The sequence below is a fragment of the Molothrus ater genome, chromosome 20, assembly GCF_012460135.2.
Source record: "Molothrus ater isolate BHLD 08-10-18 breed brown headed cowbird chromosome 20, BPBGC_Mater_1.1, whole genome shotgun sequence".
NCBI lineage: Eukaryota > Metazoa > Chordata > Aves > Passeriformes > Icteridae > Molothrus > Molothrus ater.
The window spans coordinates 3,885,203-3,901,561 of NC_050497.2; the positions used below are offsets into that span (position 1 = coordinate 3,885,203).

At 48.6% G+C, this 16,359-nt stretch overlaps 1 protein-coding gene across 1 annotated transcript in view; it reads right to left on the minus strand.

Annotated features, from left to right (window-relative positions):
- ASTN2 (astrotactin 2) overlaps positions 1-16,359 on the minus strand; it is a 352,354-nt gene that overhangs the window by 209,146 nt on the left and 126,849 nt on the right. Inside the window, 1 exon segment of the mRNA XM_036393845.2 lies at positions 3,522-3,689. Coding sequence (XP_036249738.2) covers positions 3,522-3,689 — 168 coding nt within the window.

Sequence of the window (16,359 nt, forward strand, 5' to 3'; positions counted from 1 at the left end):
CAGAGTGAGTCACACGACAGAGACGCAAGGGAAGGCAAATTAAGGTCAGGCAACAAAGTGGATTTTGGCATTTCCTAGTGTTTCAGAGCCTCTGTTTTCACTGGGAATTATTCTCCACACTGAAGCAGTACTGAGTGCCCAGGGTCACAAGACAATACATTGTGCAGACAAATCCCACCCCAAACTCCAACCCAAAGAATGTGCTGGGCTTGAGTGTCCCCAGAGAGAGCACGTGTGACCTGGGGCTCTCTGTCCAAAGGTGTGCCAGGAGCCCAGGGCACTGCCACCAAGGATCCTGCTCACAGAGGTCTGTCTACACCCCAGGGAGCTTGGGACAAGGCAGATCCACACTGCCATGGGTAGGGCTGAAGGCAGATGAGCCATAAATGTGCTGGAGGGCTTCAGTGCTGGCTCTGCTGCTCTTCACAGGGGCAACTTTGAAGGCTCTCAGCCTCCAGAGAGGACAAACTTGAGTGCATCATTCTCATGGATGCTCTGTCCAGCCTGAGAAGGCAGAGGACAGGGGAATCCCTGGCACCCATCGCTTGGGATGCTCACAGAGAGGATAAAATCCCTGACCCGAAAAGGTTGAAATCCAGACAGGATTTATGTGCTGCCATAAAACCACAGGCCTTCCTCTCTCATGGTGATAAAAATAAATCACCCTTAAAAATAGAACGACATTAATAAAAATAAATCTGAAAGTACATGCAGTGTATCATGGGGTTACAGTCTGCCTCAGCCCGTGGGGAAACTTCTCTCCAGTTGAAGGCTGGTCAATGGTGATGAACAGACATGGTGCACAGGGCTATGTCCTGGGGTACAGGGTCAAGCAGGAACTTCCAAAGGCCTAATTTCAGTTCTTGTGAAGTTTGGGCCTCTTAAGGGAGTTTTAGAGTTAGGCTATGAAGGTCAGCAGCCCCATCAGCCAGTCCTGCTCAATCCATGTGGATCCAACTGGCAGAAACAGGAGGAAAGTTCTGGTTTATTCATGTGCACACTGCCAGGTTGGAGAGAGGGGGAAGAAGCCTGTAGGAGTGTCGGGGGGTAGGATGGTGGGGATGGAGGGAGATGAGAGATCTCTGGAGCCAGGGCTGGAACTTGGGGTTTATTGCAAAGGGCCTGGGGGCAGGGCCCTGCTGGGAGCTGCCAGGCACAGCTCAGAGCAGGCCTGAGAGAAGAGAGGGGGAGAGAGGATGAGAGGGTGAGAGAGTAAAAGGGTAAGAGAGCGAGGTTCCCATTACAATACGATAAATCTTCTTCTGTGTTGAATATTCTGATTCTCACTAACCAATCCAGTACAAGATACAAATCCTACAGCATTTCCATACAGCCTATAAGAATCATTACATTACCATCCTGTGTTACATTTTAAACCCTACAAACTCCTCTTTGGGCCCCTTCTGCCAAGCTGGCAGGGTCTGCTCTGACCCTTGGGCCTGTCTGCAAGCAGAGGGTGTTGTTCCATCAAAAGGGGATCACCTTCAGCTGGCCACACCATTGTTTTCCAGGTGTTCAGTAACTGAGGGATCTCAATGCTTGCTTTCATTTCAATCTCGCTTATAGTTTCTATATTCTCAAAATCTTTTGCCAGGCAATCATATTTATAAGGCTTTCCTGTTTCATCTTCCCCAACAGAAGCCCAAGGACAGATTTCAGGAGATGTACTTGAAGGCTGGGATACAGGATGCTCTGCCCCTGCCTGCCCAGGGACCATGGGCACCAGGGCTGGGAACGCAGAGCAGCTGCCGAGGTTCAGCTCCAGCACAACTCCCGGGATAATGAGCATCTCCCCCTTCCCTGCAAACCAGATCTGACACATCCTGCTCAAGCGTGGGGCATCCAGCAGGAGTGACAAGCTGCTCTGGGAGCTGGGGTCACAGCAGGAGCAGCAGCTGGGCTGGCATGGCAGAGCAGCAGCTCCTCACAACCGAGGCCATGCAGGATCAGCCAGCCCTGCTCCCTGCCAAGGATGGGGCTGGCCAGGGAAGCCACAGGGCTCTTCCAGCAGGGCAGTCATGCTCTGCCTCCATACAGTGTCCCCATGGTTTCTGCTGGAGGCAGAGCTGTTTCTCTCCTCCTCTGAACCAGGGCACAGCTGAATGCATCTCCCCTCTCCCGCTGAGGTGGCTGCGCTTTGCCAATGCCTGGAACAAAATCTCCTTCTGCTCTGTGACATCTGGATGAGAAGAGCCTCCTCCTGCACCACCTCCATCTGTCAGCGTGGCTGTTGGCACCTCCCAGCCCTTCTTGGGGCTTTAGGTGATGCCCAGGGCTGTCTACACAGGGAATCCATGCAGCATCACCCTCCTGCTGCAGCCATGCCTGCCAAGCAGACAAGCCTTGACGAACAGGAACACTAAGAAGAGAAGATTGTCTAGACCAGGAAAATGAGTTTGTAAGACCAAGTTCAGTACTTGCATCTCAACTGAGCAGGAAGTGATGAGAACAAGGTCACCCCCAGCACCCCATGAGGTGTTCATAACTCTGAAGGATTTCTTGTCCTAATCCATGTATTAATAACATTCAGGGGCTTTGGGAGGCTTAGGAAAAGCCTTCTCCACAGTGAGCCATCCTTTAAACCCTCTGGCAGAGCCAGACACCAACATCCTTACCTGCAGCCATGAACCTCATACACACATGGGTGAAGAAACTCATGGCTGAGGGGGAAGCAGCTCACATGGAGAGCTGGGACTAAGCTGGGATGGCACCCCTCTGCAAGGAGATGGAGTTTGGGTGTCCTTCAGACACTCAGCAAGCCAGGATCACCAGGGACAGGCATCCAGCCCAAGGCTGATGAGCCACTGGTGAGTCACAGCACAAAAACCCAGCACAGTCCCCAAGCCACCCTCTCGTGCAATGTCCTGTCACCCTGTGTTGTTTCTGCTGTTCTCTGTGTTCTTGGCTCGCTGCAGACTGCAGCACTCCCAGGTGTCATCCAACAAAGACAGAAGGCAAGGTGAAATCTGTCCTTTGGCCAGCCCCACACCTGGCTCCCAGCAGGGCTGGCTGCTGCTCCACAGGCAGGCTCTGCACACCAGCAGAACAGCTCAGCAGAACCCTCACCTAGAGATGAGGAAGGATGGCAGAGCTCACAACTCCACCAGGAAGGGCTGGAGGACACATCCAACCTAGGTAACCACCAGGCAGGGGCAGGCATTAATGGGAATTGTGGTGCTCTGCAGTGAAAATGGCCAGAGAAGGGATGGAGATGGGGTAAATTCACATTTTCCAGACTGGACAGCAGAACCACCCAACTGAGAAGCAGATAAACAGCACATGCCTGCAGCTGTCACATCAAAGCATTTCAAATCCAGCATTTCAAATCCCCATCTTGTGCCCATCTTCTTCACACTTTGCTGGTAGGGGTCCCCACTTTGTGACCCTGCTAGCACCCCTCAGTCCCCCACGCCTGCCACCAGGCTAGAGCAGAGGTGAGCCATCAAAATGCCCAGTGACAGACCTTCTGCCTCACATCTCTGAGCTTTCCAAGGTTCCCACTCTCCCCCAGCTTCCCTTACCTGTGTCTTGGTCACAGAGCTGCTCACAGGCATCAGTGGTCCTCTGTCCACAGAGATCTCTCACCCAGGGGGACGTGGCATTGATCTGATAGTACAGGGACAGCTTGGCTGGGTTAAGCCAGTCAGAGATGTCCAGGTAGCTCCCCTCACTCACAACGAAGCTGCTGCCTGGGGGGAAGTGGGGAAAAAAGTGTGTTAGCTGAGTGTGGATATCTGAAAGAAAAACCCCAAATGTGCATTTTGGCCCAACATCAGAGCACTGCACTCTTCAGGAGCTGCTGTGATGACAAGATCTGTAAAATAATAATGAGTTCACTGACAGCTGGTCCCAAAGAACTTCATTTGACCGTTCCTCTCCAGAGCAATGTGCTCCAGCAAATGGACCACCAGCTCTTCTGCCCTTGCACTACTGGGATTTGATTCCCAGGTCTCTGCAGAAATGAGGACCAGTGTAATTATTCTGATCTGCAACCAGAGCATCACTGTCCCAGCACAGGGAGGAGTTGTCCAGGAGGCACCTGGAGCTCAGGGCACAGATGGGCAGCAGAGCAGCAGGGCCTGTTCACCTTGTGTGGAAGGTGAGTGGATCGGCCCAACACACAACTTCTTGTGTGAGTTGTCTCATACCAGACACTCCCCCACCCTCTCCCCTCCTGTGAGTTACAAGTGAATTCCTGCCAAAAATATTTTCTTACAAAATCTTGTGCTTCTTTATTTTGCGAAATGTATTTTTCCCCACTGGCATCTGGGAATATGCATCATCTAATTAGCCAAATAGATTTTCAGTTCAGCCCAATCATTTCCTTATCTAACATCTGAGGCCCAGCATCGCTTGGGGGATTTTGCAGGCACAGAGGTCCTCATTAACTCTGATCTTCAATTACATTGATTATAAGACTGCCTCCATAACAGTGCTGCACAGATCAGAGAAGAGCCAAAAAACCTCTGCCATTAAGTGGTGTTTTGCAAAATTTACCATGGTAAAAGCCTCTAAAAAGAGGGGAGAAGAAACCTGCAAGGAATGGGCAAGGGGAAGTGCCAGGTAGTGCAGGAGCCCAGAGCCACGTTTCCACTAAGTCTGAGGACTTGCAACGTGGGCAAAATTTGCAAACACTGTCTGAAGATTGAAATCCTTCTCAGAGATTACCCAGGGATAGCAAGTCTACAGATCCAGGGCCTATTGTCATGAAACTGTAAGGCTTATGGCCCTTAGTAAAGGACTAGGACACCATTCTTTGAAGCACCAACTTACTTTGATGAAAGCCAAGAGATTAAAAAAGCAGGACAATGAGCCTGCAGCAGCAGCCACCCCACGTGAACCTGCTTGAACACAAACTCTGGATCTCCTTTTGAAGAGGATCCCTGATGCTTAGCAAGAGGGAGCCCTTCTCACCCTCATCCTGCACCACATTAGCCATGCAAAGGATAAAACAAGCAGAGCCTCGAGTCAAGCATCCCAGTGAGTGACCTCATTTTCAGGCATCCCAAGATCTCAGCACCAGCCAAATCCAAGCCCTAATTTCCCATCAACTTGGGTCTTTGACACTCAGAGTGTTTATATACCATAAACATATTCACAGACACATGTCTAAACTCAAAGCCAATGGAGGCTGCCAAGCTACTGACTGCTCAAGCAAATGAGAATTAGACATCAGAGACACAGCAAGGCAGGAGCTGCCCCACCAAGGCTGCAGGATACATCTCAATCAGACACAAGGCAGCAGTAAATCACTGGGTAAGCCCCCAGCACCACTGCAAAGCAGAGAAACACTGAGCACAAAGAAGTTTCTTAGAGCCACGTGGTTTTATCCCTAATTATTCTTTTCAATGAATTTTTAAAGATAGCCTTACATACTAATAACAACAATTGCTGCCTTCTTTTCCCAAACAGAAATGCATCCTGCACCCTTTGGGAGTGTTTACTATTTACATGTAGGTGTCTAAGTAGTAACCTGTCAATTTTGTTTTCCTCCTGATTTCCGCAGCTCCCTAATGAAGAGCAAGGCTTGGGAAGCACGTATGGTTGTTTTGAGACTCAGCTACAGACAACTCCCTCTGCACCCAAGGACTGAAGAGCAAAACCAGCAGCTCTTGATTAAATCCCTACTTAACGAACCCCACTTCTGGTTAAAATACAGCTTGGAAGTCACAGAAGTAAACCTGACACAAACCAGACACATCATTTGTGCCCAGAGGGATGCAGGTGGCTGGAGCTGGCCCAGGATCCTGGCCCAGGACCTGCTCCATGGGCAGGTGGGTGATGGAGGGGTGACCTCTGCAGCTCCCCAAAATGGAATCATTCAGGTGGAAAAGGCCTCTCAGATCATCAAATCCAACTCTTCCCCCAGCACTGCCAAGGCAACCATGTCCCCAAGTGCCACATCCACGCACCTTTTAAATCCCTCCAGGAATGGCGACTCCATCGCTGCCCTGGGCAGCTGTGCCAGGGCTGGACAACCCTTTACTCTGAAGAAGTTTTTCTTTATATCCAACCTAAACGTTTCCTGGGAGAAGAGGCCAAACCCCACCTGGTTCCACCCTTCTGTCAGGGAGTTGTAGAGAGTGAAAGATTCCCCCCAAGCCTCCTTTTCTCCAGCTCTCTCAGCTGCTCCTCATCAGACTTGTGATCTGCCCCTTCCCTGACTCCAGGTATTTTGAAGATTAATTATTTATTATGATTTTAGTGAGTCTGATTGAGAAATCATTCTCATTATCAGGTTTTTTATGGGGGTTTGTTTGTTTGTTTCAAAAGCAGCAGTGAAAACATCTCAATCCAAAATTCCTGAACTCAGGTTCAGTGTAAAATGGAGGTTTTTCTACCTCAGTTTGAAAAAAACAGAACCCATGGAAATTAAAGGTTTTAGTTTCCTTCCTCCTTCTTTCCCTCCTTCCTCCCCTTTATTTTCCTCCCTTTCCTTCCTTAAAGGAGGGAGGGAACAACTTCCAGCAAGGAAACTTCTCACATCTCTGAAGATTAGTGTGTGGCAAGGTTTTGAGAGACATTCACAGACACCTTCATCACCTTCTCTCCCACTGAAAAAACAAACAAACAAACAAACACCCCAACCTTGATCCCTTTATAGCTTGCCTGTGAAATAAATAACAGAAAAAGGCACTCTACAAATATTTTGAAAGCTAAAATTCTGATTATTTCAAAGCCTTTTCACAAAATTTTTCTCTTCACTTTCAAAGAATCCACACACAGAAAACAGTATTTCAAAAGTCACCATCGTGTACATATCAAAAGCACCTTGAAAAGCTCAGAAGGGGCACACTGAAGAACAAATTATTTTAGAAACTACCAAGAACAAACATTTTTTCCAAGTAAAAGCTGTTTCAAACACCTTCAGCTTGCTGGGAACATCACCTGGATTTGTTTTCCACAACTGCAGTCTCTGGATGGAGGGAAGAGGAGTGATGGGGAACTCGAGGGGGGTAGAACCCAGTACAAACCAGCCTCCTAAAACCTTCCTCAAGGACCTCAGACCCTACTAACTCACCCCCACACCCGGTTTGAAGCACCCCCTCAGCTGCAGTCCCCAGAGCAGGTCCCAGCACAGACACTCTGAAGACACAGGAGGGACTGTCCACCCTGCTGTCCCCGCTGCCAACCTCCCAGGTGTCCTCCGAGACACAAATTTCACTCAAAGCCTTGCTGAAATCTCCCTTGAAGAGAGATGTTTAGGTCTGGGGGTAAAGCAGCCATCAACCAACCAAGTGAATACAGAAACAAAATGACAACTCTGCACCCAGCACCAGCTCCCAGGAACCCCACTGCTGTGGCATTCACATTTTCTGAAAAAATCCCTTTGCCCAGGGTTTTTCTCCTGGGAAGCTGAGAAGCCTCAAAGAAAAGGAAAACAATTCTCATCTCATTTGCTTCTCCTGTGCTGTGCTCATGTGGAATGTGTTTGGAGATTGTTACCCACAGGTGATTGTTCCATTGCATTCTGCTGGGAGTTGTTTTCACTCTTTGGCCAGTCAGGGCCAAGCTGTGTCAGGACTCTGGAGAGAGTCAGGAGTTTTCATTATTATCTTTTTAGCATTCTGTAAGTATCCTTCTGTATTCTTTGGTAGTATAGTATTCTTTAATATAATATAGTATAATGAAGTAATAAATTAGCCTTGTGAGAACATGAGTCAGATTCATCATTCCTGCCTTTGTCGGGGCATTCCCTGCAAATACAATACCCTGTACCAGGACATGTCCCTCAAATGCTGTTGGAATTACAAGCCAGCCAATGCCATGGAGCAGTGTGGAGAACACCAGGACACAGCTACAGCCCCCTCCCAGCTCCACAAGGTCAAGCAGCCCCTCAGGGGATTGATTTGTTTGGGTTTCTGTGTGTGTGTTTTCCACTCCCCCCGTTCCCTCCCCAACGCTGATCAAAGCTGGAGGAGTTAAGGCAGCGTCAGAAGTTCATGTCTCTCATGTTGGGGTCTCCTTCAAAGTTCAGTGGAATTGCTTAAGCCCTGACAAAAGAGGCTTGAAGTTTTGACATTTCAAAAATCATTTTCAAGAACACAACAGGATAAAACAGCTCAGAAGAGATATCTAACAAGGGAAAAGAACAAAGCACCCAAAAGGAAGCCAAAAGGGTTTGGCTTTTCCTTTCTCTTTCTTTTCAAGGCAAAAGATCAAAATATAATTTTTTTTGAAGAACATCTATTTTTTCCCCCCTCTGCTCTTTTTTGTCATCTTTGGTCCATTCACTGTTTCTTGGCCAACAAAACTCCTTTTCATCTAAAATTAGTATTTTGTGTTGGGAAGCAATGGGAGGTCATACTATAGGTTGCTATTAATGTATCCAGCCCTATGCTATCATACAGTTCTAATCCTGCTACAGATAGTTTTTATAAACACTAGAGGAAAGATGATCCCTCTGGCTTCATTCTATAGGTACAAAGAATAACCCTATTTGATTTCTTTAGAGACCTTTTTTTTCCCCTTGTTAAACTTGAAAGAACATTGCCCAAAGAGACAACTCCTCCCCTATCAGCTCTTCCCCTTGATCAGCTCTCCTTCTTCTGTCCTGGGCCCAGGGCATGGAAACTTCTGCTTCTTAAATTTCTCCCAGAAAATGCCAAAGAACCAGACAGACTTTGGATGCCCAGGACACACATGTACTGACTTAAGCAAGGAAATGTGTATAATCTAAATAGTTTTAAGTCAAACTCTAAGTTCTATCGTCTAGTTTGAATCCAGGGACAGCATCACACCAGGTTAAGATCCAAGACAACTCTCTTTCCTCTTTTTTTTTTAACTATTTCTCTCTTTGAACAAGGTGCAATTCTTAAACAGACAGTTACAATAGAAAGGTTAGAGAACAGCACAAGCCTATAGACACATCTTTCATTCAGTCCTCCCTCAGCTGAAGCACTCACAGTGCTTTATATCTCACAGTGCTCCAGGGTGTATTTTCAGCACAAGAACTGCACCCATGGGCTGTCACCTGCCCAGCCCAATGGTGATCAAACCTGGAGACCTCCATCCCCTTGAAACACCATTAATCCTGCCAGAGCTCTTCCATCCTAGAAAAGCAGAAGTCAATTAGCAGTACATGTCTGTGTGCAATTACAGCTCAAAGTGGCACCACCTTTCCTGTGGGAGGAGCAGGGCTACAATTTAAGTGTTAAATTACACTGCCTTGATCGTTCTGACAGACTCTTTCTTTGGGTTTTCTTGTCAGTCAGTCTTAATTTCTCCAGGGCTGAGCTCCTGACAAACAACAAATGTATTTATAAGGCAGGTGATGGCTCAGCCAAGAGGGAATCTGCCCACCCTGCCTTGTGGTCAAGCTCATGGTGCAACGAGATCTCCCATGGCAGCTTTAGGCAAATAGTGGAGGTGTTGGTAAGAGCACATCTCTTACTCAGAAGCCATCTGGGCCAGCAGTGGCTGAGACAGAAATAAGACTCCTGAAAAAAAAAAAAAACAAAAAACCAAAAAACAACAACTCTTCTCCTTAATGCTCTGCATCTCCCAACTTCCACACTGCAGCCTGGGACTCTCTAACAGTGATGCTTTCCAGATATCAGAAAAGGGTTCAGGGAAATCCAGCCTAAATCTAATCACATCACAAAGCACAGAGGAGCTGTGATAAGCTTGTTGTATGAATGCAGAATTCGATGTTTGCATCTCCATCTATGGGAGGGAGAGCAGGTTAGCTGGTCAAAGATGTCCATCCCTCCCAAAGCAGAGGGTCAATGGTGTTGGTAAAGCTCAAGGAGGTGCCCACCCCTGTGGGGAGGGGGCATCTCTCAGGATGCAACACGTCCCAGCTCTGAAGCAGCTCCTGCTTGTCACAGACATCTTTTATGGAAAATCCTTTCTTAGCGTTTTTTCTCCTGAGAAGCTGAGAGGCCTCAGAAACAAAATGTAACCAATGGTTATCTGCTGCTGTGGAATGCAACAGGTGCATCTGGGATTGGTCCATGTTGGTTGTTTCTGATTAATGGCCAATCACAGCCCAGCTGGCTCAGATAGAGAGTCTGAGACAGTTGCCTTTGTTATTCATTCTTTGCTATTCTATTCTTAGCCAGCCTTCTGATGAAATCCTTTCTTCTGTACTTTTAGTATAATTTTAATGTAATATATATCATAAAATAATAAATCAGCCTTCTGAAACATGGAGTCAAATCCTCATCTCTTCCCTCAACCTGAGACCCCTGTGAACACTGTCACACCTGCTGACACCATCCAAATGCCAATGCCAATCCAATACCAATCCAACACCAATCCAATGCCAATCCAACACCAATCCAACACCAATCCAATGCCAATCCTGCTGGCTTTGCCCCAGTCAGTCCTGCAGAGGAGAAGGAAGAACATTTGGCTTCCCTGCCCCAGGAGCTGGGAATGCCTCTGGCAGGCCCAGGGCTGGGGAGCTGGGCAGCAGCTGAGCAGGTTCACCAGCCTGTCAAAGGCACGATAAAAACATGATGTACTTCAGCCTCCAGAACCTGATTAGTTCTTCATGCAAAGAGCGTTCGTGCTGTAAAACCGTCTTGGAATCCCTTTGATCCATGCTGATACAGTTCATAAATTGATGTTAATATTTAGAGTTCATGTCTGGTAACACTGCAGCCATTTGCTCACATTTTCTTGCCAGGCAAGCAGACAGGGGAGCAGGAGTGAGCTGTAACACAGGCACCGAGGTGACCCTGCTGATTACAAGCTGCAGAAATAAAATGCAATTTGTAAAGCTGCCCCCAAACACGGCCACCTTACATGAAACACACAGGGCCTGGAGCAGCCAGACGTGACACTGAGTCTGCAAGAAAGTGTTGCTTCTGTCAGAGCCCTGACCCAGGTCTCCAGAGAGCAAAAAACCCTGGGAGGAGAAAACAGCACAAGAAAAAAAAAATATTTTAAACCAACTCCTTCTGCTGATTTCAGAGGGGACTTATGGGTCCGGGAACAGCTGGTGAACATGGGAAACCCCAAATTCAGAATCTTCCTGAAAGCCTGAAAAGATCACAGCATCACAGAATGCTTTGGGTTGGAAGGGTGGAAGGGACCTTAAAGATCATCTTGTTCCACCCCTTTCCCACGGGCAGGGACACCTTCCACTGGACCAGATTGCTCAGAACTCCACCCAGTCTGACCCGAGATAGCTTTGAGACCAGATCTCTTTCTCCATCCTGGCACAAACCTGGGGAGCTTCACCTGTAAATCAGAGAGCATGTCCAGCTTCTCCTTGCTGCCAAAGGGGATGGGGACACAGCCAGTCCCCCACTTCCCATGGCTCATCTCTGTGTGGCCACGTGTACAGCACATCCTGAGCGCCCTGAGGGCACGAGGCAATGCTTGGTCACCTCCAAGAGCTGCAGAAGATTGAGCAGGAAATGTCAAAAACAAACAGTTTAAAACCAACACATTTAATTAAAACCAAAATGAGAAGTTGTTGTGAGTCCCAACAATTGCAGTCTGCAGAGCAGTCTTCAGGGAAAATTAACACAGGCTGCTAATAACAGCATCCAATTCAGCAGCATCTTGGAGGAAACAGTGGTGGGGGAAGGTAGGAAATAATCTGCAGATGAAACAATTACTGATCAGCTGCGTGGCAAGGACAGCACAGCATCGTTCAGGCAGGCAGATGCAGATGCAGGAGATTAAAAGAATAAACAAAAAGCAGCTCCCTCCACCTCTCTGTGCCATCTTGTCAGATGCTCCAACCCAAAACACGGTCTTGAGTAGAAATTCCACTTCAGCTGGCCCCTTGGCTTTGCAAGGGAGGACCTGGGTTTGCTCTCAGGGCAGGGTTCATCCTGGAAGAGGAATCCACACTTGCAGGAGGGACAGAGCCAACACACGGGCAGCTCATCAGGTGGGGACACTGCCCACACCGTGCTCTGATCCCACAGAGGATCCCTGCCCATCCACACCATGCTCTGATCCCACAGAGGATCCCTGCCTGCCCACACCATGCTCTGATCCCACAGAGGATCCCTGCCCATCCACACCATGCTCTGATCCCACAGAGGATCCCTGCCCATCCACACCATGCTCTGATCCCACAGAGGATCCCTGCCCATCCACACCATGCTCTGATCCCACAGAGGATCCCTGCCCATCCACACCATGCTCTGATCCCACAGAGGATCCCTGCCCATCCACACCATGCTCTGATCCCACAGAGGATCCCTGCCGCCCACACCATGCTGATCCACAGAGGATCCCTGCCCATCCACACCATGCTCTGATCCCACAGAGGATCCCTGCCCATCCACACCATGCTCTGATCCCACAGAGGATCCCTGCCCATCCACACCATGCTCTGATCCCACAGAGGATCCCTGCCCATCCACACCATGCTCTGATCCCACAGAGGATCCCTGCCCATCCACACCATGCTCTGATCCCACAGAGGATCCCTGCCCGCCCACACTGAGCTCTGTGCACCACTCTACACCCATCCAAAGCCCAGAAAGGTGCAGAGGGATCACCACAACTTCCCTGGCACACACCTCAGAAGAGGAGGGTAAAAGGCTGTAAATGCCCTGAAATGTCTTTGACAAAAACCTGCTTTATGCCCTTTGCTTTATTTCCACTTATAAAACAAAGCCCTACAAGCCCCTTGCTAAAGGCAGCTCTTGCTTCCCTCTGCACCACTGGAGGATCTCACCCACCTCTCCCACTAAAGTACAAACATCCACCCACACCGTATATAACCTCTCACAGGCTGTAAAAATGGGAAGCTTTAATTGATACTATATTTCACACTGTTGTGCAGCAAGGACGTACTCCAGGCTGAGCCCTCCAGAGTATCTTTCTCCACCCTGCCTTCCCTGCAAGCCATTCCCGTTGCTCCAGCTCTACTTTTTTGAATTATTACTTACAAGAAAAAAAACAAAAACAAAAAAAACAACTATTGAATGTAGAGCTGAGTGGCTCCCATATTCATAAGAGGTTTTATTACTCAGATGGAGGGACTCTCTTTCCTTTCTTCCCCCCTTTGACACAGCTAAAGGGTCCTCTAAATAATGCCTTGCATTTTCATATCCTCATAAAAGCCACTACAGTTCTTTCCATAAATCTGAGCCACCTCTGAAATGAGAACAATTCCTCCTGCTCAGCACGGACAGGGGGTGCCTCGAAACACAAACCCTGGAGCAGCAGAAGGGAGGAGAGGATGCTCCAAGCACTGTGTTCGACTAGAGAGGATTTAGAAGCTCCAACTAGTTTCTGGGAAGCAGGAGGTCCCAGCCCTCCCCACCAGCCACAGCAGCTCCTGGCAGGCTCTCCTTGATCCAGCTGCTCCATGAAGTGAAGGCACAGCAGCTGTGCAAGCCAGGCAATAACTGCTCAGCAGGGAGCGAGGCAGGGGCACCCCATCAAATGAACAAAAGGAAGAAAACAAACTGAGGGAGAAATAAGGGCAGTGGAGACAGGCTGGTTATTATAGAACTGCTGTTTGGAATATATCCTCCCAGCTTGGCTGCCAGTTGGCTTCTGGTGCCAGTCCTTCCCCTCCCCTTTCCCACCCTGCCACTCCAGCAGGCTCTGGAGCTGCTTTCTCTAACGCCATTCTTGCTGCAGCAGGGAAAGCTGCTCTTCTCCAAAGCTGCAGACATTTGGGGAGGCTTCCCCCCTCTTTCTTTTCTTGGCTCTGGATGCTGGCACGCCAGAACTGGCTGGCATCTATTTAAAGTTTCCTTCAAAGCCGAGTTCTCATCGTCTAGGAGAGAGATTTCTTTCAGCCTCTGCCTTTGTTTGGCTTCTCCTGCAGAGGTGCCGGTAGCAGCTCCGCTTTCAGCTTTTCCTTGGCTCCTGGTGCCTATTGAAATCCCACATTTCAAAAGGGAAGGAGAGGGCACCGCTCCCTCGTGTGGGAACATCTCCTGTGAATGCACCATGGCTGCCTTATCATCCTGTGCAGCCCCAAAGGGAGCAGCTTCGGGAACCAGACGATTTCAGCGCGCACAGACACCCGCGAGACGCGGAGCCACCGTCGGGTGCCACACCAGAAGCTGCTGCAAGACTGATCAAAGCTCCCAGACTCTGCCAGGCCAAACACGTCAGCTCTGTTGACACCTCGATGCCACAGGGATGCTGATGCCAACCCCCTGTAAAAAAACCACATTTAATCCCCCATGGGAGATCTCCAGGGAGGAGCAGGTCCTCTCTTCTCCATCAGCATCAAACTGCAGGTGCTGAGCCTTGGCAAACACATCCAGCCACACTTTCCTGGGTATCATTGAAATTTCCCAGCCCAGCTCAGTTCTGTGATGTCTTTAAATGCTTTGTAATATTTTGCTGCCAGTTGGGTGGCGCCTTGGGATTTGTTGTTATTCAAAAAGAAGGGACAACTTTTAAGAGCTTTTTCTCTTCCCAAGCAAGAGACTGTCATCACATAAAATGCTGAGATTTCAGGGAAAGTGATAGCCACTGCAAAATGTCTTGGCTGCTTCTGTGTGAGGAATTTGACTGTTTCTCATAAAAAATATTTTAAAAGTTTTTGCAGTTTGTAATTATATTTTACAGTTTCATTACAAAACTCATTTTAATTCTTCTCCAAACCGTTGTTACCAGTCCTCTTGCCACTTTCTCTTCAGAAAAGTCATTAAGTCGGGACTGGAGAGCATCCCATTTCCCCCAGTTTCAAGGATATTAATCTGCTTTATTGGTATTTCATTGTCATTTTCATTCGAGTGTTCCCTGCATTTGCATAATTTGCATTGCCACCCCTTTCCTGGTGACAAGCACAGGTTCAGCTTTCCACTTCCATTCTGTGGAGTCTCATTGCATTTTGTTTATTTTCTTTTTCAGGACTCACTGTCTTTCCTGGGCCAGAACCACAAGCTGGGAGCAGGATGGTGAGGTCCTGTCTCCATCCCTGCCTTCCTGGCTGACCTTCAGCCAGCACCAGAACCAGAGTGAGCTCCCAGTCCAAGTGCTGAACTGGCCAGTGCCCATCCCAAGGGGACACAAGTTAGCACTGGAGCAACCTCATGCCCCAAATGCAGGAGTTTCTGTTCTCCAGCTACTTGGAACCATCTGAGAAGATTTCAAATGCTCATGTGTGGCTTGGACAATCATTAAAACCTTTTAGAAACAGGTCAAGGTGTAGACAAATCCCCTGTTTCAAATCCTTAAATCACAGAATGGTTTGGCTTGGAAGGGACCTTAAACATCCTCTTGTTCCAACCCTCTATCATGGGCAGGAAGACCTTCCACCAGACCAGATTGCTCAGAGCTCCATCCAAACTGGCCTTGAACACTTCCAGGGATGTGGCATCCACACCTTGATGTTATCTTCATGTCTCCACTGCACTGAACTCATGTTCAGTTCCTCCAATGTGTGAACACAAAGTAGACACTCTCCTCCTCTTTCCTACAAGCTGTGACCCCTGGGCTATCCCAGCTACCCAGAGACCACTCTTAGCAGGGCTAATCCCACTTCAAACACACTGGTGACTCCTGTTCTGCCATGGAGTAATGATTTCAACCCCTCCCCACTGGCCCCTGCAGCTCTCTTGCCACTGTGTGTCTTTAACTATCTCCCCAAAATAGTAATCCCCCAAGAGCTGCCCTCCACTCCAAAGCTCCCAAAGCACGGAGCTGTCCCAGAGCTGGCTGCACCAGGACACCCCAGCAGCTGGTGATGCACTGGCTGCATGCAGCACGTTTCTGGCAGAGAGAAAGTGCCCCCTCTGCATGCCCCAAGCAGTGAGACGAGTGCAGGAGCTGAGGAATTGGAACTGACTGAATAATGGGTCCTGTCTGCTGGAAGAAAATGAAATTTGCCCTCATGTTACTGAAAACTTGCACTCGACGCTCACTGCACATTATAAAGAAAAGGTCAGTGAAACACAACAAATGCAAGGAGCCCAGTTGGAGAAAGCAATAAATAGTGACAGCAGCACTTGTCTAATTTATCAAAGCATCTGTGCTCTTGCTCAAACCCCAGCAATTTCCCTCCATGCTGCTGCAAGGGCTGGGATGAGCAGCTCTGCTGCTGCAGGACAAAACAGCTCTGCTGCTGCCTGTCTGTGCAGCTCCCAGGGCTCCTCAGCGAGTTTGGAGGAGAACAGAAATATCCATCAGACACAATTAACACCAATGATAACAATGATAATATTAATTGACATGACTGAGATTTTGGCCTCAGGCTTGCAGATGTGCCTGTGGAAAGGGAGATCCCTGCAGTCAAACACAGCTGGGGCATTCCTAAAGAGAGGAATCTTCATGTCCCAAACACACCCAGAGGGGCAGCAGGAGGGTGGGGCCACAGAGAGCAATGCACAACTTTCCCAGGCATTGTCCTGGGGAAGGCTGGGAGAAAATCAGAGAAAAGAATGAGAAACAATTCTTATCTTAACCTGCTGCACCTGT